Here is a 24,265-nt window from a genome sequence, read left to right on the forward strand (position 1 = left end):
TGTAGACTGCGAAGTATAGTTTAATGCACATTTAAGGATCTTGTCTTATCACTCAGTTCCTATTGCAATTTACATAAAGTCAAATAATAGCAATACACTTAAAACGTCATCTGTTTGTGCAGAAGTTGATACTAATTCTTGGCAGTGTTTACTTTTACAGTATAGCTACAAAATACAACACAATGCAAATCTGTCTGTCTCTTTAGGCTAGTTTAATTACAATATAACTCGAGGGCAAAATGTGTTACTCTGGTGATTTATATTAGATATCTCAAGATTTAACATGGTATCTACTCCATTTGTTAAAATATTTTGCATGTGTTTATTTCAGAGTACATCATTCTGTGGGAGTGTGGGTAAGAGAGAGAGAACACTGAGACCAGCTCAGAGCATGCTCATTATTATTCAGGACCATTCCAAATATGGTCAATAAGGAGCATCTGATTCAAGAGACATTACATGGAGTAATAAATAACCATTTAAAATTGTTTCTGAAGATTTTTTTTACTTACCTAAGGCAGATATCTACCATTTACATATCAGAGAACAACTATACTTATTGAATCAATGCAGTATATGGCACCTTTAAGGAAATAACTCATTTTGTCATCAAATTTTCAAAAAAAAAAACAAATTATTATAAATGCTTCATATTGGCACAATGACCTAATACTTAGTGAAATCAACATACCCGCATTCAAGTTTGGACCACAGAGAACAAATACTTGATTAATGTTTTATTTAAGCGGCACAAAACGCACTCAATCCAAACAAAACTTCCATCAGTTGCAAACTGATGGAAACAACACCAACAATACCACTGGCACAAACTCTCCACATCACGTCCACTACTCCATCCTGAATGAGGATAATTCCTTCAGCGCTTCTTCAGATTTGAGCTAAAGATCAGCATGTTATTATATACAGAACATAGTGTTCAGTGACATGAGGTAAAACATTCAAAACAGATGCTCAGTAACGGTTATTTGCCTGGTTATAATAACTGTGCCGAGGCAGGGAGAATGCTTGAATGGAAGCATGCAACACACAATTAAGTTAAGACAAATAAAGTGCCAAATTATAAATAAAACACTGTCGGTTAATAAATAAGAGAGGTAATGGCATTCAACATGTCTGTCAGTGCGCTGATATTCATGAAAATAAAACATTGATTTAAAACAATCGCCATTTAACGTCCAAAACATACAGCAATAGAACAAATGAGCAAAACACTAAGGTGCACAAGGGGTTTCTGCTACGTCTAGAGTACTTTGAAAATCTGTAGTGGTTTAAATACCCGAAAAAACTAATAAATTCAGCTTTCGTCCTTTTAAAAGTTATAATTGTCTTGTCAAAAGTAATTCACAGCTCAAATGCAGGAAAAAGAAATTAAATAGGAGCTATACAAGTTAAATTCCTATGAACAATAAAGCTTAACTGCGACTAATAAACAACAATCTCTAGCTTTAATCCCATCTGCCAGCCTGGAGTCGGTACTCCTTAATATAAGGAAAAAAAATGCCAGGCGCTCGTGCAAAAATTACCTTCTTCCAAATACGCTTGTGCAATCGCAGCGGAATCAGAGGCTTGAGCTAAAGGCCTTCAGACTTCACCTCATCAACGCACTCATTAAAGGCACAAACGCTCAAGACAAAGTCAGCTTGGGCTGAAACACATCTATTTCCTTTCTTTCTCCTTCCCAAAAAGGTGACCCACCCGTGTAAATTGAAATATATAACCGTAACTGATACTAAAAGCTCTTTGATTAGGCTGACCATGCTGTCTGGATGGACGATGAAGCTTCAGTCTCCTCTCTGCCGGCCGATGAAGCGGTGCAGTTTGTCACAGTGATCCAGCTTCATGGTCTCTGCCTTCTGCTTCAGCCGTTCGTCTCGATAAAGCTGGCCTAGGTTAGCTAGATCAGATTCTGAAATGAAATGAAATGCAGCAGTTTTGAGTATTGCACACTACACCAATTTATAGTCTAATTATGTAGGACCATATTTAAATCAATATTGTCTTAAATAGGGCTGCACATTGTGATGTTTTATAAACAAATTTCGGGAGGAAATATGATCAGTCCTTGACAAGGCTAATTCATCACACACAATCATTCTCTTATCTAATCAGCTCAAGAGCAAAACCCTATAAATAGTCGAACACGTAATTCCTACGTTTTCTCTTGACTTCAGCGTCCCTCCACCACCCCAACTCCACACTATTATACCCGATACCCATTTAAATCAGAGGGGGGAGCGTTCTGGAGCCGGGCCAGACACTGCGCTCGGACCCGATCTCTCTTTATCCTGATAAGGAGAATAACACAAGTTATGTCTTCCCAAGCTCAGAGCCCTCTCCCCGGAAAGCACGCCAAATACGCCTATTCTATTCAGTCAAATATCGGTAAGTGTGATCTCGTGAAATATCGTTTCTGCATCGGAGGATATATAATGTTGAGTCCGGATTATAGTTTATCATTTTGCATGTATTTTAAGGCCTGTGACTATATAATAGTTTTTTAAAAGCATTTAGGTATAAGAAATTGTACTGTTTGTAACTTTAATAACAATGAATTTGATTAAATTATTTGTATTCTGATTATTTAATTGCTGTACCCGAACACTGTTAGAATCGGAAAATGATAAAACAGTGACTACGTCTACAAGACAATAATATGATTAAAATTTTTACATGAGTTGCTTTTTGAAAGTTCCTTTCATGAGCCCGTTTCACACGTTATAGCACATAATTCAATGCGTTGAGTCACCATGCTATCTACAGTTCCTCCAGAGTTTCATGTAATTTCGGTATTTCATTTTTATTTTGTCGACTTTAACTGCAGTTTAGCAGTTTCACTTTCATTCAGGAACATTTCATGCGTTCCCACTGCGACAAACGAGATATTGGATGAACTGCTGGAAGAGTGTAGTTTTTATGGAAATTTATACTGCACGCCGTATAGAAAAAAAAACCTCAGCATTTCGTGATGCAGGTGTCTCTGGTCAAACAGCTGTGTCTTTATAGACTATCCTGTCGCAAAATGCTGAGAAAATCCTACATGATGGTAATAGTTTGATTGCTGTGTTTACATGTCTGTACTACACTTCAATAATGCGACTAACATTGACATACTCCACGTCTTAATTCTATTTCTGTTTAGTTCAATTATGACCTTAATCTAATTAAATTCATTAAAAAAATTGCAGTTTACATGGTAGACTCTTAGGGTGCTTTCACACCTGCCTTATTTAGTTCGATTGAATCGCACTAGAGTTCCTTTTTATGCGCTGTGCATTATGGGATATGGAGGAAAAATATTAGTTGACAGCGCTTTACCAACAGAGAGAGAGAGGAGGGGAAAAAATTACCTGATGAATCGTTGGAAATATTTCCGCAAGATGAGCATGTCACAGTTTAGCTAAATTAATTCACGCCTTCTCCTGAAGTGACCAGCGATGTATTAAAACCCTGTTTTCCAGCCGCGGCTGCACTTCATTCTCGAAATGTATAGTTTGTCTACAGCAGGCAAACAATCAGTCAGCGCAGTCGTCCCTTCATAGTAAAAAGCGACAATTTGTGTCTTCCAGTTTTGTTTACCTGCGGGAGTTCATTGGCATTTTCCCGCACGTGAATTCTGACCATTCAATAAGCTATTTAGGAAATATGTTCAACAACATCTGGCCAATGAGAGATGTGGGTTTTGTCAGATGACTGCATTTTGGTTCGTTTCAACTGGTTCGGACCAAAGCCAGCAGTGTGGTGTGAAAACGACCCAAAGACGGCAGAAGATGCAACAGTGTATCATTTATTACCCTTGGTGCGGACCAAATTAAGCAAACTACAGATGCGAAAGCATTCTTAATCAGAGTACTGTCTTAATCAGATTAAAATCTAAATTTTGGTGTCCATGTAAACGTACTGACTGTTTATTTTAATTGTATCTTTTTCTTTATTGTATTTACCTATGCTTGTAGATTGTTTATTAGATGTTGTGCCTTTGCACTTCCCTACAGATTAGTCCCAGTCAATCTAAATTGATGAATTTTTTCCAAATAGAGTGATTCAAGTAATCTGGTGAAATTGTATTCTAATCACAAATATATAAAAAGTCTATAGTCTTAATGTATGTCATTGTATTTTGCACTGTCTGGAGCCTGCATCTAGGTTTTTCACTCATCACAGCACACAATAAAAGTGATTTGATTTGATACAGTGTGTTGTCAAAAGCACTGGTACCTTTTTTAAATTTGCAATTTCAATTTTACAGCATAGCTTTTAGTCTTTTTATGTAGGGTAATCAAATATGTAAAAAAAACTCATGGTATGGGTTTTGTGATAACGGAGATAAAATGTTGTAATGTAAACAACTGCTAAGCAGCAATTCCAGCGTTATGGATGTGACATTTGCAGTAAAAAAGCAAACATAAATTCACAAAGTACATGTTAACATTATGTTGAAACATCTGTTTATATTCTCCAAAACTACTAAACCCAGATTTATGGGTTCAGACAATATCAATTTGTATGCATGTTTTATATTTTAAATGAGGGAAATAAACATGGGTTATGGATGTGACCAAAAAAGTCTGAGTTTACAGTATACAACATATTTTGTAGAAATTCTCAGAATTAAACTTCACAACCCTAAAGTATAAGATTTAAGGATAAGAGTTTCTCACTATAGAACAAAAATCATTGACTTTATTTTATTTTACATTGAGGAAAATTATGAGGAAAACGTGTTGTTATTGATGTGACACCCCTCAGTTATGGATGTGACAGATGTGAAATTGCCACTTGACGGACATTTTGGAGTATTTTTACAGTACTGTAGAAAAAAGCCCACACAAAAAACTTCGCTAAGGGTTTCGCTATTTTGGTAAATTCATTAATTTTTGTTATTCATTGCAAGGTTGACATTTGCATGGAATTGCTCTAAGGCTGATTTTAAAACCTTGCGAGGTGACAGACATTAGGATTTCTAAAAGCGATATTTAGCATGATAATTCTCTGAATGCACACAAACATTTTTTTGCCAGACTGCAAGATCACAAATCTGCAGATTATATCAACTTTTTCTATGAGGACACTTTACGGTTCTCGGCATAATAAAAATCAAAAATAAAAATCACACACAGAGATTTCTGCCCTAACTAAAGATAAGAATATTTTCAGTCCCCATTTTCCAAAGCCTCAAATTTTCAATGCTGATTATGACAAAATCTTCGAAGCTTAGGAAATCGTATTCGGAACAACCCTAGTGTTAGATTACTTGATCTACTCCGAAGTAGAAGCTACAGCAATTGAGTCCCCACTAAAGGAATTTCTATAACTAAAACGGTTTCCAAGTCTATTGGTCCTAACACACCAAAATTCAGGAACTTCTAGCAACAGGAACTATGAAATGTTACTTCAATAAAAAACACTTTACAGGAATATTTTTGCTTACATAACTTAAACAGAGCCGAAAAGTATGAGTGTGTGCGTAAATGCAAGAGTGTATAGGTGTTTGTCAGCACTGGGTTGTGCCTGGAAGTGCATCCGCTGCATAAAACATAAGCTGGAATAGTTGGAGGTTCATTTCGCTGTGGCGACCCCTAATAAATAAATGAACTGATAAATAAGCCAAAGGAAAATGAATGAATGAACTTGAATTATGATCATCCAGAGGGCTATCTTGGACAATGTAGACCTCTGTTTTTATTAAGTATAAAAGAATTAGGATATTATAGTAAACTCCAAATATCCCAAACCCCTAATTGGCAGAGACTCCCCCCAATTAGGCACTGCAGTGACACTTGCTTATAAAGCAGCTGATTTATATTAAATTATTAAAAAGTCATTAAGCTAACAGATAAGAAGACGTCTTACTCTGTTGCTTCTCTTTCCAGCAGCTGCTCTGTAGATGATCAATATAGTCAGTCTCTATGGTTTTCTCCAGCTCGTCCAGTGCAGCACCACGGTACTCCTTCTCAAAACTCTTATCCACGTAGTATGGCACACCCATGTGCTGAGTCTCCCTGGACACCACTAACCCCATGGACCTGCAGGATGGCGAGTATAACTATCAGGCGTTTTCTTCAAGCGGATGGTTTAAATCATGCATGATGCTTTACAGTTGACTCACGGTTTGTAGAAGAGGCTGTAGGGAGGGTTGGTGGCCATCAGCTGAGTGAACACAGAGATCACAATGAGCACCAGCACCGGCAACAGCTGCAGGAGAGGGGTGAAGTTGTTCTTCATGAAGAGAAAAAAAAAGAAAGAAGGTTTTTAGAGAGGCTTTGATGGCAATTTGGACATCAGATAAAAATAAAGAGTTAGGAAACATTAGTGAAAATTTGCAAGGAGGAAATGTAGGGATGTACGAGCGTCCACAGAAGGCTATTGGTTCATATGGTGAATTTAGGGCATAGGGTAAAATCTTTCGCCCTCACACTAAATACTCAATTGTGAGGATTTCACCGATATGAGAGTAATGTTTAGAGAAATATTCAAACATGTAATGCATGTTTTTCTCTCAATAACAAAATTAATATACAGCTAAAATTACAGAGTACAGAAAACAGTGGTTAAGAAAGCATCTATGGTGAGGATAATTGCATTAGATGCTGTAAATTGGCATTGTAAGACAAGTCATGTCAAATCACATACGTGTTTGTTTAAAAAGTTGTTTGCTTTAAATCGAGCAGCTTTGAGGGATTAAACATGCAAAAAATAAATAAAAATAATAACTTGCTGCCATGTTGGTATCAGCTGCTACATGCTATTTTTCAGTGACTTGGTTGCTTCAGTCAGTAGATTTTATTTATATAATAAAAAGTTGTCCATAGAAAAGAAAGGCAATTAATCAAGTTTTAGATTTAAATTTTTCAAAAAGGTAAGCTTTTAAAATAAAATCAGTTGTCCACTTTATGTGTTTGCCTTTGGTTTTTGCAATCATGCAGAAAAATATGGAAAAAATAACATATCGGCCTCTGAATTTAAATAGTTACAGGATATCTATAAAAAAAATCCACATCAGTGCATCCCTACAGAGCACGGAAATTTAGACAGTATGTCAGATCATATTTTTTCTTATAGAGAAAGTCTTATTTGTTTTATTTCGACTAGAATAAAAGCAGTTTTAATTTTTTTTAAAAACAATTTTAAGGTCAAAATTATTACCCCCTTTAAGCTATATATTTTTTTCGATAGTTTACAGAACAAACCAACATTATACAATAACTTGCCTAATTACCCTTTCATGTCTAGTTAACCTAATTAACCAAGTAAAGCCTTTAATGTCACTTTAAGCTGTATAGAAGTATCTTGAAAAATATTTATGAAAAAATTATTTACTGTCATCATGGCAAAGATAAAATAAATCAGTTTTTCGAATTGAGTTATTAAAATTATTATGCTTAGAAATGTGTTGAAAAATCTTTTCGGTTAAACAAAAACTGGGGAAGAAATATACAGGGGGGCTAATATATATGTATAAAAATCAAAATTGTAAAATCTAAATTATTACTCAATATTAATATTCCTCCTATAAATATATTTTTTATTTCTCAAAAATTTCCAAAATTATGTTTAACAAAGCATGGAATTTATCACAGTATGTCTGATGATATTTTTTCTTCTGGAGAAAGTCTTATTTCTTTTATTTCCGCAAAAAAAAAATTTAATTAAAAACTTTTTTTGAATTTTTTACAGAATTTTAATAATTTAATATTATTAGCCCCTTTTAGAAATATTTTCTGATTGTCTTCAGAACAACTGTTATACGATTATTTACATAATTACAATAACGTGCCTAAGTAACCCAGTAAAGCCTTTAAATGTCACTTTAAGCAGAAAACTACTATGTAGAAACTTTTCTAGTAAAATATTATTTACAGTCATTGTAAAAGAGGTCGGTGGGCTGAGCCCAGAGCTGGACACGAGCTGTGCTCTCTCCTCACGCGTGCATGCTGTGACATCACGAACAGACTCCTATAGAGCTCGTACTTGATCATGCGCTGATCACGAGCACAGGCAGCCAATCAAAACGCAGCTTAGGTCTGCTGTACATTGAGACTGTTAACTGGTTTCATTCTGATCAGACAGAGAGAAAGGTTGCATGCTTTGCTTTCCGCCTAATTCCAGTCAGTTTTGTGTGCGTCAATGATGAGAAGTAAGTGTTTATGCATCTTTTACATACCTGTTACCACTGTTTTATCATTATAGTATTGTATTGAGATTATTGATTTATGCGCGAGCTCGTAAAGAATCGCGGACTGCCGCGGCTAGTAGTAGCGATCTTTTATGTAAATATAATTGCTTTAAATGATAATACATACATCGCCTATTAAATCCATGCTTTTTGTTATATTTCCGCCTAAGTTAAAAGCCTGTTAATAGTGAGAATTATTATTTATATACGTTTATCTGCCTTGCTTCATCTGCTTTGCTCATGCATGTCAGTTATAAATGTATATTGTAGTTTAATGTTGTGTATAAGTATTTCCACTTGTTACTGTTATCCTTATTATCTAAATTTACTAATTAATGTATATTTTCTTTCCTTTGTTTAGACCACACACACACACACACCAAACACATACACAAAGTGTGATGGACAATAAAGAGCTTTAAATGGGGTTCAAGTCTCCGTGTTCTTACCGGCACTCCATGGCGACGATCAAATTCACCTAAAAAACAGCTAACTCCTCTACAAAATTGGTCCTTCGAGCCGGAGCTGGTCGTTACCATGGCAACCCCAAAGTCAGCCCCATCCTCTTCTCGACGTCCACACAGAGTGATCCAGAGACCTGCCTACTTAGATGACTACATAGTCAATTATGCTGGAAACCCATCTAGCCATCCAGTTGGACCTAAAGAGAAAGCAATAATGACGTCAACCCCCATCACTACTAGTCAATCATATGGAACTGCTGGTTCATCAGAGGACTTTATGCAGCAGATGATGGAGATTACAAAACAGCAAAGTGAGACAGCAAGGCGCCAAACAGAGCTCTTGGAGAAAGTCCTGCTACACAGTAGCCTTCAAGCATCCACCCCCTCCTCACGAGCATCATCACGGCATCAGACACCTCGGACCCGAATCCTGCAATCAGTGGAAAAGGGACAGCCGACATCTGAAGTAAGCCCTGATGTTGTTAGAATACAGTCCTCTCCCTGGCCACTGCCTAATAATCCCCCAACTGTGGAAGAGCTTTCTCAGTCGCTGAGGAAAACCCACCTCAGAGACACTTATTTCCAGTCACCTCCACCTGTAAGCAGAGAAACCACCTTAACGTCACATCAGTATGCCACACCCTATAGCAGCTCTCCATTAGACCAAATTAGAACCCATCAGCACAACCAAGCAGAGCCATGGACTAAACCACTGCCTCCTCTCCCTGGACAGCAACCCATCCAAACCACCCAGCCACATTTCTATAACATACCACCTGCAGCTGTCCACCCAGTACATAGCCGGTTCGTTTCAGTGACTGAGCCAATGCCACAAACGTCATACCAAGCTACATCTCAATTTAGGGCTAACACTGTACCCTATGCACCTCCTCCTCCCTCATACTGGAGTCCAACAGTGGAAGGGCCCACCTTTCCAGATTTTTACAAAGAGGACAGAGCTCAGTATGTGGAACTTAGGATGGCTTTGGATAATTTGCTCCACCCTCAAATACCAGAGAATTATAAGTACTCCATCCTTCTGAAGCATGTGAAGGTACCTAATGCTCACAGACTAGTGTTAGCACATGCGGAATCAGTCACTCCTTACACAAATGCCCTGCAAGCCCTCGACAGGAGGTATGGCAGGCCCTACCAGTTTGTGCTGAGAGAAATAGAGACATTGGAGAACCTCCCAGCTATTCGTGCTGGTGATGAGCGGGCATTCGATGAGTTTTCTCTCAGAGTCCAAGCAATAGTCGGCATGCTTAAAGCCCTCAAGGATGATGGTATTGAGGAACTGCACAGTGGGTCAAATGTTAAACGACTGTTGAACCGTCTTCCTCGATCACAACAAACTGAATTCAGGAGGCATCATCTCAAGAGAAACCCGGATAAGACAAAGTTCTCTCTCCTTGAGTTTGCAGAGTGGCTGCAGCTGGAAGCTAACTGCTTAGAATTTGACCCAACTGATACCACCAGAACTCTAAATCGAGATCAAAGAGCAGTCACTCGACAACAAACCAGGCAAACCAGCATACTGCATGGTGTTAATCAAAGACAGACTACAGAACAGGTAACCAAACCAACCATAATACAGCAGAAAGCACCTAACAAACACAAACCTGTCTGTCCATACTGCAATGCGGATCATTACCTCAGCCAGTGTACCGCCTTCAATACATTAACTAAGGAGCAGATTGTGGGCTGGATTAAAGAGAATAAACGATGCTGGAAATGTGCACGTTTACACATGGCTAAAGACTGTGACCTTCAAAAGCCTTGCCACCTGTGTCAAGCCAAACATCTCTCTGTGCTCCATGACATAAATCAAAGGAAAGCTGAAGTTACCAATGAAAGCAGTAGTTTGTATAACTCAACCACAGAGACTCTGTACCTAGACCAGCCACGCTGTGGGGGCAAAGTCTTTCTAAAGGTTGTCAAGGTTACACTTCATTACCAACAAAAGGCTCTGGACACATTTGCAATACTTGACGATGGCTCAGAGCGCACCATTCTGCTTGCCACCGCTGCAAATTACCTTGGTTTAAAGGGCAAACCAGAACAGTTGAACTTACGGACAGTACACCAAGATATCAGGACATTACATGGCACATCTGTATCCTTCTGTATATCCACTCCAAGTAACCCTGGTAAGAGATATGCCATTCACGGGGCTTTTACCGCAGAGCAGTTTGGATTAGCAGAATACACTTATCCAGTGAGTTCCTTGCAGAAAAGGTACAGACACCTCAGGGGCGTTCCCATACCACCCCTGCACAAAGCTTGTCCCCTGCTGCTCATTGGTTCAGATCACACTGAGCTCATCACACCAACTGAACCAGTGTTATTGGGTCCACCTGGAGGTCCAGCAGCAATCAGAACTTGCCTTGGCTGGGCTTTGCAAGGCCCCTCCAAACATGTACAAGAACAACTCCCAATTTCACAGTGCCTGTTCACATCTAATTGTTCTCCATCCGCAGAACTTTATCATCAGATTGAAAAGTTATGGCAGATGGACATCCTGCCGTACCGAAGTGAGAAAATTGTAGTAAGGTCACAACAGGACCAAGAAGCCTTGAACATGCTCGAGACACAAACAGTGCAGGTGAAAGTGGATGGAATTGACAGATATGCCACCCCACTTTTAAGAGTCAAAACAATGACTTTACTCAATGCCCCCAAAGAGGCTGTAATGTGCCATCTCCGTAGCACTGAACGCCGTCTGACAAAGGACCCACCATTAGCCCTCAAATATCAAGAGGAAATCAAAAAACTGGAGAATGCTGGTTATGCCACTAAAATACCACCTCAAGAAGCAGCCCAATCTACAGAGTCATGGTATCTGCCCCACCACATTGTGACACACAATGGAAAGCACAGAGTGGTGTTCAATTGCTCTTACACATACAATGGAGAAAATCTGAACAAGCAGCTGTTGCCAGGACCAACATTAGGCCCCACTCTCCTTGGAGTGTTAATTCGCTTCAGAGAACATCGAGTCGCCATCAGTGGAGACATTAAAGGGATGTTTCACCAGGTCCGTCTGCTCCCCAAAGATAAACCCCTTCTGCGGTTCTTGTGGCGGGACCTAAACCCTGAAAACCCACCTGATGTGTATGAGTGGCAAGTCCTTCCATTCGGCACAACCTGTAGCCCCTGTTGTGCAACCTTTGCCGTTCAGCGACACGTTTTTAGCCATTGCCAACAGGGTGACAAGCTACGACAGTCAGTTGAACATTCCTTCTATGTCGACAACTGCCTACAAAGCACTTCATCTGCAGTTGAAGCCCGTGAACTAATTGATGGTCTAAGGTCCATACTAGCCTCAGGGGGTTTCGAAATCCGTCAGTGGGCAAGCAATGAGGCCACAGTGGTCAGACATCTCCCTAAAGAGGCCAAATCAGAGAATACTGAGCTGTGGATTTCTCAAAGTCAGGCAGACCCCCATGAAATGACACTGGGACTTAGCTGGCATTGTGTACCAGACACCCTACATTACCGTCGCCGCCCGCTGCCCTACCAGGAGGTAACAATGAGGAATATCTATCGTGTCCTTGCCAGCCAATATGACCCACTAGGCTACATCATACCCTTCACAACAAGGGCCAAAATCATTGTACGTCAACTGTGGGCAAAAGAACGAGAATGGGATGACCCCCTTCTACCATCAGAACTACTGCAGGCCTGGCAGAATTGGGAGGCCGAACTGAATCATCTTCCAAAAATGACCATGCCCCGTTGTTATGTGTCGGCCACTCTAGACATTCCAGAGGCAGAACGAGAGCTCCATATCTTCTGCGATGCCTCTGCAGAAGCTTACGGGTCAGTAGCATACCTTCGTACTGAGCACCAAGGCCAGATTGAGCTGGCATTCATTCATGCAAGATCTAGAGTGTCACCCAAAAGGCAACAATCTGTACCCAGGCTCGAACTGTGCGCCGCCCTCACTGGAGCACAGTTAGCCAAGCTGCTTCATAATGAGCTGTCACTCAAGATCAAAGACACATTCTTGTGGAGCGACTCAACAACCGTACTTACCTGGATCAAATCAGAATCTTGCAGATTTAAAGTTTTTGTGGGGACTAGAGTAACTGAAATACAAGAGCTCACCGAAGGTTACTATTGGCGGTTTGTAGATTCAGGAAACAATGTTGCAGATGACATCACACGTGGCAAATCCTTGCTTGAACTGTCCCAACCCAACAGATGGAGTAAAGGGCCAGATTTCCTCTATCTACCACCCGTTAGTTGGCCAGAAAGCCCTTCGGTAGAACTAGATGCAGACCTGACTGAGCTCCGTAACACAAAGTTTTGTGGTCTCACCTTGGATGGTTCTGGATCATCACTGCCAGATGCCAACCAATTCTCCACCTTTGAAGAACTTCTGGAGGCCACTTGTAGATCCTTACATGGGGCGGCAGGAGAAACCACTGACCCAGAAGCCATACAGTACAGACAAGCTGAAACGGATTTACTAAGGCGAGCCCAAACAGACAGTTTCCCCTCAGAGTATAATGCCCTTACAGCTGGTAAGCCAATCCCATCATCAAGTCGTTTGCTTTCACTATCACCTGAGTTGGATAAGACAGCTGCACTCATCCGTGTTGGAGGACGATTACGGCAAGCCCAGCACTTGTGTTACAGTACTGTACATCCAATAGTCCTGGATCCAAATCACCCAATCACCCGACTTCTCATAAAACAGTATGATGCCAAACTCGGGCACCCTGGTCCAGAAAGGGTCTTTGCTGAAATGCGAAGGTATTACTGGATCCTCAGAGGGAGAGAAGCAATACGGCGCCATCAACGTTCTTGTGTCGAATGCCAAAGGTGGAGAGCAAAGCCCAATATCCCAAAGATGGCAGAACTCCCTCCAGCCAGACTTCGTCTCATGAAACCGCCTTTCTTTTCCACGGGAGTAGATTGCTTTGGCCCATTCCTTGTAAAACGAGGAAGGAGCAATGAAAAGAAATGGGGTATTATTTTCAAGTGCATGACAACACGCTGTGTGCACTTAGATCTTCTGGCCAACATGGACACAGACTCCTTTCTAATGGCTCTCAGACGCATGGTTGCTCGACGAGGAACTCCCTCTGAAATACTGGCAGATCAGGGCACCAATTTTCGAGGAGGAGATAAAGAATTACAAACTGCATTTACAGCCATGAGTCCCGATCTCCAAGCCCAGTTAGCAAAACAGAAAATCCAGTTCCATTATAATCCTCCAAATGCCCCACATTTTGGAGGTATGTGGGAGCGAGAAATCCGCTCAGTCAAAGCAGCCTTACGCACCATAATAGGACCCCAAACTCTCACAGAGGAAGTACTCAGAACACTCCTTATAGAGGTTGAGGCTATACTCAATGCAAAGCCACTGGGTTATGTTTCTTCTGACCTTGCTGACCCAGATCCTGTGACCCCAAATTACCTGTTGATGGGGCGGCCAGATGTGTCACTACCACAAGTCATCTACCCAGAATCTGAGATCCTTAGTCGGAAAAGATGGCGGCACTCACAGGTCTTGGCCGACCAGTTCTGGACGAGTTTCATTAAGAATTACTTACCCACCCTGCAACAACGTCAGAAATGGATGACAGACACCAGCAACCTCACACCTGGAACAGTCGTGATGATAATAGATCACCAACTTCCTCGAGCCTTGTGGCCTGTCGGCAAAGTTGTTACCACATACCTCGGATTGGATGGTCGTGTTCGTTCAGCAATGATAGAAGTCAAAAACAAACAATATCATCGTCCTGTGGCTCGTCTTATCACTCTGCCTTCTATTCCAGATGATAACCCTACAACGGACTAAAATGGCAAAGGATGATTGTACATTTGCATAGCAAATGTAGGGGCGGCTGTAAAAGAGGTCGGTGGGCTGAGCCCAGAGCTGGACACGAGCTGTGCTCTCTCCTCACGCGTGCATGCTGTGACATCACGAACAGACTCCTATAGAGCTCGTACTTGATCATGCGCTGATCACGAGCACAGGCAGCCAATCAAAACGCAGCTTAGGTCTGCTGTACATTGAGACTGTTAACTGGTTTCATTCTGATCAGACAGAGAGAAAGGTTGCATGCTTTGCTTTCCGCCTAATTCCAGTCAGTTTTGTGTGCGTCAATGATGAGAAGTAAGTGTTTATGCATCTTTTACATACCTGTTACCACTGTTTTATCATTATAGTATTGTATTGAGATTATTGATTTATGCGCGAGCTCGTAAAGAATCGCGGACTGCCGCGGCTAGTAGTAGCGATCTTTTATGTAAATATAATTGCTTTAAATGATAATACATACATCGCCTATTAAATCCATGCTTTTTGTTATATTTCCGCCTAAGTTAAAAGCCTGTTAATAGTGAGAATTATTATTTATATACGTTTATCTGCCTTGCTTCATCTGCTTTGCTCATGCATGTCAGTTATAAATGTATATTGTAGTTTAATGTTGTGTATAAGTATTTCCACTTGTTACTGTTATCCTTATTATCTAAATTTACTAATTAATGTATATTTTCTTTCCTTTGTTTAGACCACACACACACACACACCAAACACATACACAAAGTGTGATGGACAATAAAGAGCTTTAAATGGGGTTCAAGTCTCCGTGTTCTTACCGGCACTCCATGGCGACGATCAAATTCACCTAAAAAACAGCTAACTCCTCTACAGTCATCATGGCAAAGATAAAATAATTCAGTTATTAGAAATGAGTTATTAAAACTATTATGTTTAGAAATGTGTTAAAAATCTTTCTATTAAACAGAAATTTGGGGAAAAAATATACAGGGGAGCTTATAATTCAAAAGGGGTAATAATTCTGATTCAACTTGATATAAAAAAAATTCACACCTGTATCAAATTAATTAAATCTCCATCAAAAAGCCAAATATTTTTCCACAGCAAGTGATATCATCATCAGACAAGTGGATCAAACAACCCATGGATCACAAGCTCATAAATCGAAATATATTTTAGAGACAGTCTATAGTGATTAAGATCTCACACATCACCACCTTAAAAAAGACTGTGATTGTGATGATGCGGTGTCTACTGGTCTGAGGCACAATGCATTTATTAAGAAAAAAGTGCTACAGTGGTTTTACATTAGGTTTTTAATTACTATTAGTGTCCAATTTTTACATTTTAGCAATGATTGGTACAGAAATCATTAATTTAGTCAACCCTATTTTCCCTATCATCAAAAATGTCTATTTTCATTATCGATCCTATATATTTTTCTCGTGTACAGTAAGATCTACTCACAGTACTATGGCTCTCCTCCACCTCCTCTTCTCGTCTCTCAAATGGACGGCGTCTGCGTGGCTGGTAATAATGAGCATAAGAAGCTCCTCCGTTAGTGTACACATGGATGTTGCCTAAAACAAATAAAAAATTATTATTATGAACATCTTGTCAGAGAAACACATCTCTGTGATCAGTAGTAAATTTCTAAAGGCACCCTTGCACAGAAACTCCACACACCCATTAAGGACCAAGGAAATCCCTTTAGCAGTTGCTAAATAAAGAGAAGCGGTAACTGTTTTCATAATCATAATCATAATATTAATAATAATACATTTTATCTGTATAGCACTTTTTCTACTTAACATGCAACTCAAAGTGCTTCACAAGCATAAACAAAGATTTAAAACATCAATATCAGGTAAAATATAAAAACGGATAATCAAATTTGGAAAACAAAATATAAGCAAAATATAGGGGTGTCAAAATTAATTGTTTCTTTGGTGCACCGCGATGCAGACGCGGACAATTCGGTATTGGTTCAGTAATAATCATAACAGGTTATAATGTACTGACGTCAATTATCGCCTATGCTCTCTGTCGTGAGGGAGGTAAGCGCGAGTATTTACAACACTCAGCCAACTCAGGGCCGGTCCGTGGCATAGGCATCATAGGCAAATGCTAAGGGCGGTTCAGTTGGTTTTGTTTTCGATATTCTTGACACACATTAAGTTACAGACGGCAATAACTCAAAAACCTCTTACCTTAAAAAGATCTAAAGTGTGTTTCCAACAAAAAGACAAAGCTGGTTATGTTTCACAGCTGTCTTTCTTTTTTTTCACTCCACACTACGAGCACTGCTCCGTTTAAGCCCTCGCAATATGTGTATAGCCGGGATAGTTCGCGCTGAGAGGAGCTCTCAGCAAGGGACCATCGGAAAAGTGCTTATTTTTTTCGTTTTTTTGCTCCGCTCTTCGCGAGCTCTCCCTGTTGCGAGGGCTTAAGTGTGTGTGCTTGTGTGTGTTTGTTTCTTAGGTGCTGTCTATGTTTGTGTTTGAATGAGAGACAATGTGGTGCTGTGTCTCTGTGTGTTTATACAGACAGCTTGTTATAGCCTATCCTCTAAAATATAACACTGTATATGGAAAGCATCGTCAATGCACCGTGATGCACCGAAATATCGAATTGAACCGAATCGAAGGCATGATAATCGTAACCGAACCGAACCGTGAGAACAGTATAGGTTCACACCTCTAGCAAAATATATAAGCATGATTGTATGAATGATAGTACACCTGAAAGCAAATGCTAAAGATTTACAGCTGATTACAGAACCAGCTTTACTGACAAAATGCACACATAACCCTGTGCAGCCCTAATTGGAGCACAGAAATTTGATGAAACCATTCCAAAAGAGCAACCTGAAAAATTTAGTTAGTATCAGCTCATGACTTTTACAGGATGCAGAAATTAAATACTTCTTTTAATGACATGTACATAAAAAAGCCTCTAACTACATGTGATCCATTTAGTTAGCTGTAGTGTTTAATAGAGGGTCATACCTGTGGGAAACCTGCCACCGAAGAAGATGTTGAAGAGCTCCTCGGGGGAGATGTCAGGCTCAAAGTCTCTGGTGAAAGAGCGATGGCGTGCGTATGCTTGACGCGGCTGGGCTGAAGGCTGACTGGATGTTTCGGCAGGGCCCTGGTCTCCATACTCATCATACTGCTGCCTTTTCTCTGGGTTACTGAGCACTGCATATGCATTGCCTATAGCTGAATAGAAAAGGGGGGAGTAGAAAACAAATTTTTAAGCTATGCATGTATATGATAAGCAATATCTAACAAATGTAATGTATTATTTAAGTAATAGGTAAATCTAAATGTTTGGATCTGTTAGAAATCTCTTCTGCTCAAGACTGAACTAGCAATAAAATTGAATTGAAGATATTAATATCACGAAGTATTGCTACAACTTACATTTTTTTGTTTTAATGCACTAATTCTGCAATGCAAAGACACGAACAGACATCCTGAGGCGCGATTCGTCCACACGTCATTTGTGCGTATGAAGCAGCGCAGGTTTGACGCACGAAAATCAGAACTTCAGCAGTAATATGAGCCGCATGAACCAGACATAAACTTGTCATGTAGGGGAGTCATTATGACGTTGTGCCTGTTGTTGGTGTCCCGAGGGGAAATCCTCTTGCCGAAACTGGAAAACAGTTCATCAAACTGGGCTCGGCTCAGTCGAAACGCCACTGAAAGCTTCCATCTTCCAGGTATAGTTTCTGCAGGAGTTGTTCAACTCACAGAGCTGAGTGCATCTCTGAGAGAATCTAGTGGACTCAAGACACAGCACCCAAAAAAATACGCTGTTTTTTAGCCTTTCTAAAACACATAAAGCACAGCTACTATCTCAAGCTCAATAAAATTCATGCCAGCCATTTAGCAGTTAAGCTAGAGTCACCGATCAGACAGAAGCCCTGCCCATGACATGAATCAGCATATTATCTTAAATGAATTTCAAAACAGCGTGGCGTAGACTCAAAACAGGGTGGCGGCGTATATTTGAAAAGGCACGGCGTAGACTCGAAACAGTGTGGCGTTAATTGAAACAGCATGGCATAAAACTTGAAACAGCGTGCCGTTGGCGTAGACTCAAAACAGTGTGATGTAGACTTGAAACAGTGTGGCGTTAATTAAAACAGGGTGCCGTTAGCGTAGACTAGAAAGAGAGTGATCTAGACTCGAAACAGCGTGTCCTAATTTCGAAACAGCGTGACGTAGACTCGAAAGAGCGTGACGTAAACTTGAAACAGCGTGACGTAGACTCGAAACAGTGTGACGTAGACTCGAAACAACATGATGTAGACTCGAAACAGCAAGGCGTAAACTCTAAACAGTGTGGCATAAACTAAACAGCATGGCGTAGACTCGAAACAGCGTGATGTAGAATTAAAACGGTGTGGCGTCGACTTGAAATAGCGTGACGTAGACTCGAAACAGTGACGTAGACCTCGAAACAGTGACATAGACTTGAAACAGTGACATAGACTTGAAACAGAGTGGCGTAATCTTTAAATAGTGTCATACACTCAAAACAGCGTGACGTAAATTTGAAACAGTGTGACAGACCCGAAACAGCATGACGTAGACTCAAAAAAAATGCCATAGACTCTAAACAGCAAACTCAAAACAGTGCTGCATAAACTCAAAACAGCAGGCGTGAACTAACAGCATGGCTTAAACTTGAATGCTGTGTTCACACAAGACGGGGCAAGCACGAATAAATCTCACTATTAGCAAATAAATGTACGCGTGAACATGTTGAGTTTACTCACTTCAATTACGAGTCAAATTCACTTCACAACAGATGCGGAGTCGCGTCATGTGCAAGGCTTCTGTCTGACCGGTGACTCTAGCTTCGTTGCTAAATGGCTAACATGAATTTTATTAATAGCTGAAAAACAACGTAGATTCGTTGTAGAAGATCCTTTTCCACTAGATCCTTTCAGAGGTGCAAGCAGCTCTGTGAGTTCATCACCTCCTAAAGAAACTATACCTGGATGATGGAAGCTTTCAGTGCTGCTTCAGACTGAGCCGAGCCCAGTTTGATGAACTGTATTCCGGTGTCGGGAAGAGAATTTCCCCTCAGGACACCAACAACAGGCACTTCATCTGTGTCTGGAGTGAACGCAGCATGACAGCATGGCGTAAACTCAAACCATTAAAACAAACTCAAAACAGTGAGACAAACTCAAAGTAGAGGTCTGAATAAATTTCCGAATAAAGCAGGGGAGCGGTTGGTAACTGGTGTAATTTGAACGGGAGCGGCCAGTCTAACAATATCGCTCCCAACTCCCGAGCGAGCGATCACACGTATGTATGTGTGTGAATGGTGTGTGTGAGAGAGCTTTGTGCTGTCTATATATATGTGTGTGTGTGTGTGTGTGTGTGTGTGTGAATGAGAGAGAGCGTGATGCTGTCTGTGTGTCACTTGCTTGGTGCTGTGCTGTGCTTGGTGCTGTCTATTTGTGTGTGAGTACACAGACAGCTTGTTATAGGCTGTCTGGAATTTATAGCTGGGTGGTTTTTGGTTTTGTTTTACCCCAACCCCCCCCCGTGAGCGGGCGTGTTGGGTAGAAAAGGGAGCGGGGCGGGCAGCGAGACAACAAATGCTGAATATAAGCTGGAGCGGTCGGGTTTAGACCAGGATTAAAAATTTTGTCCCGTGCAGATCTCTAACTCAAAGCAGCGAGACGGTGCTCTAAATCTGAATTGTGAGACATAAATCTTTTTCTTATCCAGTTTTTTCAACAAAAAGAAAAAACATCCCAATAAGCCCAACATTTTGAACACTAGTGGTTGCATTAAATATGAGCTACCTTTAAAAGCATCAGTGGCTCCAGGAGCACAGTTCTTATCCGGGTGAAAGCGAAGTGCCAGCTTCCTATAAGCTTTCTTCAGGTCCTCATCACTGGCGCCCTTTGGCACTCCAAGAATCTCATAGAAGTCTCTGCATTTCTTTATCCTGCACAGATTCAGGAAAAAGATAAATAAACAGAGTTGACAAAGTTTTCATTTACTGGGTGACGGTTCTTTTATCAGCACCTGAGAACTCCTTGTCGCTGCTCCTCCGTGTAGCTCTTCTTGTCGTCGGCGGACGCCTCTGCTCTCTCATGTGTACTGGGCCGGTGATGTGGAACTGAAGGCGGGACATCTTCATCAGCACTTCTCCAGCCCGGGGGAGGTGTGTAGGTGCGCTCATCATCAGGGGGAGTGTAGCCATTCTTCACAATGGCATCAATCAGCACTAATGAGAGAAATCAAGATTTTATACTGTTGCACTGACTCCACGATCAGTGTATATTTGTCTGCTTTTTCAGAGGGTTGATGGGATTTTTGTTAGTCAATACCATTACTGGTTTATCCAATATCGTTATTTGCCACATGGACACTTAACTAAGCATTTGTCACTAAAATAGATCACTGATTTGATCGTTTTAAATTAGCAGGGGTCCATAATCAATGGTTTAAGACCAGTATGGGCTCTGGGAGATATACTACTAGGTCACAAAAACATTCTGGAGAAAATGTAAAAACAATTTGACATTATTTTGTCATTATAAATTGCTAAATTTTGTGTTTTCTGCAATGACAGCCAATACAACAAAAGATTGCAGACTAGACATTTGCAATGTTTATATATGTATATACTGTTATAGCCAGAAAGTCTGACCCTTCCACTAATACAAAAACATGTGGAATATATTTCAAACAAAACTGGTAATGTGTACAAAAGTTAAAAATTGAAGCACTGAAACAGGGGTCACCAAACTTGTTCCTGGAGGGCCGGTGCCCTGCAGATTTTAGCTCCAACCCTAATCAAACACACCTGAACAAGCTAATAAAGGTCTCAAACTCTGGTCACACTGGACTTTTCTCCCCATAGACTTCCATTCATATGCACGCAAATGCGTCAGTCCAAAAAAGCAAGCTCATGTGACAAGTTTCGCAATTCACTGCGTTGCAAAGTTCAGGCTTGGTGAACTCTGACGTATGACCTATCGAAGATCAAAACATTGATCTCTCTGGACAGTAATTTAAAACATGGACCAATCGCTCGCTTTTTAAAATGTCTAATCATTCTGTTTAATCCCACCCCTTTTCACAGCGCCGTACTACAGAATTTCACAAGCTCAAACTCTACTCTAGTGTGACCGGTATACTTGAAACACCCAGGCAGTTGTGTTGAGTCAAGTTGGAGCAAAACCCTGCAGGGACACCGGACCTCCAGGACCGAGATTGGTGACCCCTGGACTAATGTATTCTTTTAAAATAAATTATTAGATAAATGAAAGTAAATATTGAATAAATACATTTAACATTATCCAGACATTATATGTCTCAGTGCCTTCATGTAGTTAATTTAATAGTCTGATAGCTTTAGAATGCTTCAGAAATTTAAAGCAAAATAAATCAGAAGGAAAACAACAACAGTTTTCCTTTTTTTTCCTATTTCGGTCTGCACACATAGTACTTTAGTCCACCATTAATGTTTTGGTTGTCAATTACATGACATCACGGTTTTCACAATTTCACATTTTTGTAGTTCACACACAACAGAATAGGATAACACTTTAGAATGATGGTCCATTAGATAACGTTAATTAATGTATTTACTAATATTAAGTATGAATAATCTTGTAAAGGATTTATTAATCATAATTCAACGTTAACTACTGCATTACTAAAAATCCAAATTTTTGCTTGTTAACATTAGTTAATGCATACTACTGTGAGTTAAAATGAACTAACATGAAGTAACGTTATTCTACTTTACATAAACAAAGATGAATAAATACTGTAATAATTGTATTACTAATTGTTTGTTCATGTTAGTAAATACAGAATACAGAAGGGTTACCCTGAATAGACCATCAAAATGTAAAAATTAACTCTCATTGAAAATAATAAAAATCAAAACCACCACGCAACAGAAACTTTCATTTCTTGCTTGTTCCGCAGAAGAAAAACTGAGGTAAAGTTGGTTTTATATTTGCACATTTATTCAGTGACAACTTATGACATTCTCCCTATATTGTTTACTATGGTACTTTGAATATTCAACTTGAAATCATATGCAAGTATGAGTTCAAAACAACATCAGCACTATTTATATGACTGTGAACAATGTTTTACTTTTATAGTCATTTGGATGTTAATATGATTTCGCTATTTAGAATTTGCAAAAAATACTTTTCTGAAATTATATTATTAAGGAGAAAGTCTGAATGTACAAACATAAAACCAACTTTACTTCAATTTAACAAAAATCATTCATTTTGACTAACATTCATTCATTCATTCATTTTCTTTTCGCTTAATTAATCAGGGGTCGCCACAGTGAAATAATCCACCAACTTATCCAGCATATATTTTATGCAGCTGATGCCCTTCAACCCAATACTGGAAAACATCCATACACTCTCATTCACACACATACACTACGGACAAGCTTACCCAATTCACCTATAGCGCATGTCTTTAGACTGGTGGGGAAACCCACACCAACATGGGGAGAACATATAAACTCCACACAGAAATGCCAACTGATCCTCAAACCAGCGACCTACTTGCTGTGAGGCGATCGTGCAACCACTGCGCCACCGTGACGCCCCAATACAACATTTCGCCAGAAATATACCTGCGCAACATTAGATATAAGGTTTTATAGAGGTAAAGTTGGTTTTATATTCGCAGATTCAGACTTTCCCCTTAATAATATAATTTCATAAAAGTATTATTTGCAAACTCTAAATAGCGAGATCATATTAGCAGCCAATGACTATCAAAGTACAACATTGCTCACGGTCAAATAAACAGTGATAATGTTAATTTCAAGTCATACTGGCATGCTAATTCTGATTGAATATTCAAAGTAACATGGTAAACTGTAAAGAGATTCCTAAATGAACGAATGTGCGAATATAAAACCAACTTTACCTCTATTAAGGTTTTGTAATACAGTCACATTTGGGTGTACTACCCCTTTAAGAAATTTGTAAAAAGATGTAAATTCTGCAGCTTACCACATACATAAACAAAAAATGCATCCAAACTGGATTCACCGGACGCTAATTTCACAAGATCAGCCTCACAGCTTTTAAATCATCAAATGTCAGATGTTTTCATTCTCGAACCCATCATCAGCGACCCGGTGACAGATTATATAACACACAACATCCAGCGTCTGCACTTTCTATTTCAGCACACTGACCAAACACAGCTGATTTGTCAATCAAGCAGCACCAGCAGCAGGATACAAACCTCTGGCCCTGGTGCTCGGGTAGATCTTCTGCGCCTCGTACAGCAGCTGCAGGGCTTTCTCTTTGCGTCCTGAGCGCAAACACAGCTTGGCTTTCTCTATCAGCCTGTCAGACTCCTCTCTGTCCATCTCAAACATTGACATGTTCAGCAATGACACCTCAAACCCACATTAAATATCGTGCCGATGAGCTCAAAGTAGCTAAATAATCAAAACGAGGCTTATTTAACGGTACAGATGACTCGCGGTGTTGTTGACATGAAGCTAAATCGAGTGCGTTATGCTAATGCAACCACAACAATTTAAATTCCGATTTTAAGCATCCTCCGCTCACAAAACGGACACCTCTACGACGCAACCTAGTCGAATATGAATTTATTATCAAAGCAATTCATGTTTAATCCTAGACACCAGACCTGGCTTCGTCATTGCAAAATGTGCGAGAAAGACAGAAATGCAATACTGCTTGTAACCTCCATTGCTAACCGGAAGCAGAAGCGAAGGATGCGGGACTACAATCCAAACAGC

At 40.0% G+C, this 24,265-nt stretch overlaps 3 protein-coding genes across 3 annotated transcripts in view; 1 reads left to right on the forward strand and 2 right to left on the reverse strand.

The window, feature by feature from the left end:
* Positions 1-24,265, reverse strand: part of timd4 (T cell immunoglobulin and mucin domain containing 4) — a 1,098,921-nt gene that overhangs the window by 875,373 nt on the left and 199,283 nt on the right. The gene's annotated exons all lie outside the window — the stretch shown is intronic.
* Positions 725-24,139, reverse strand: dnajc18 (DnaJ (Hsp40) homolog, subfamily C, member 18). The gene is given in 8 exon segments (NM_001113588.1): positions 725-1,927; positions 5,872-6,044; positions 6,128-6,237; positions 15,929-16,041; positions 17,470-17,682; positions 20,295-20,440; positions 20,521-20,722; positions 23,740-24,139. Coding segments are annotated over 8 exon segments (1,224 nt in total). The 5' UTR covers positions 23,882-24,139; the 3' UTR covers positions 725-1,802.
* Positions 8,074-15,257, forward strand: LOC147838888 (uncharacterized). Its single transcript, XM_087301408.1, has 2 exons — positions 8,074-8,155; positions 8,556-15,257. Exon 2 carries the CDS (start codon positions 8,732-8,734, stop codon positions 14,471-14,473), a length of 5,742 nt encoding a protein of 1,913 aa, XP_087157534.1. The 5' UTR covers positions 8,074-8,155; positions 8,556-8,731; the 3' UTR covers positions 14,474-15,257.

Source organism: Danio rerio, chromosome 21 (genome assembly GCF_052040795.2).
Source record: "Danio rerio strain M-AB ecotype USA chromosome 21, GRCz13ab, whole genome shotgun sequence".
In the NCBI taxonomy this organism is placed as follows: Eukaryota; Metazoa; Chordata; class Actinopteri; order Cypriniformes; family Danionidae; genus Danio; species Danio rerio.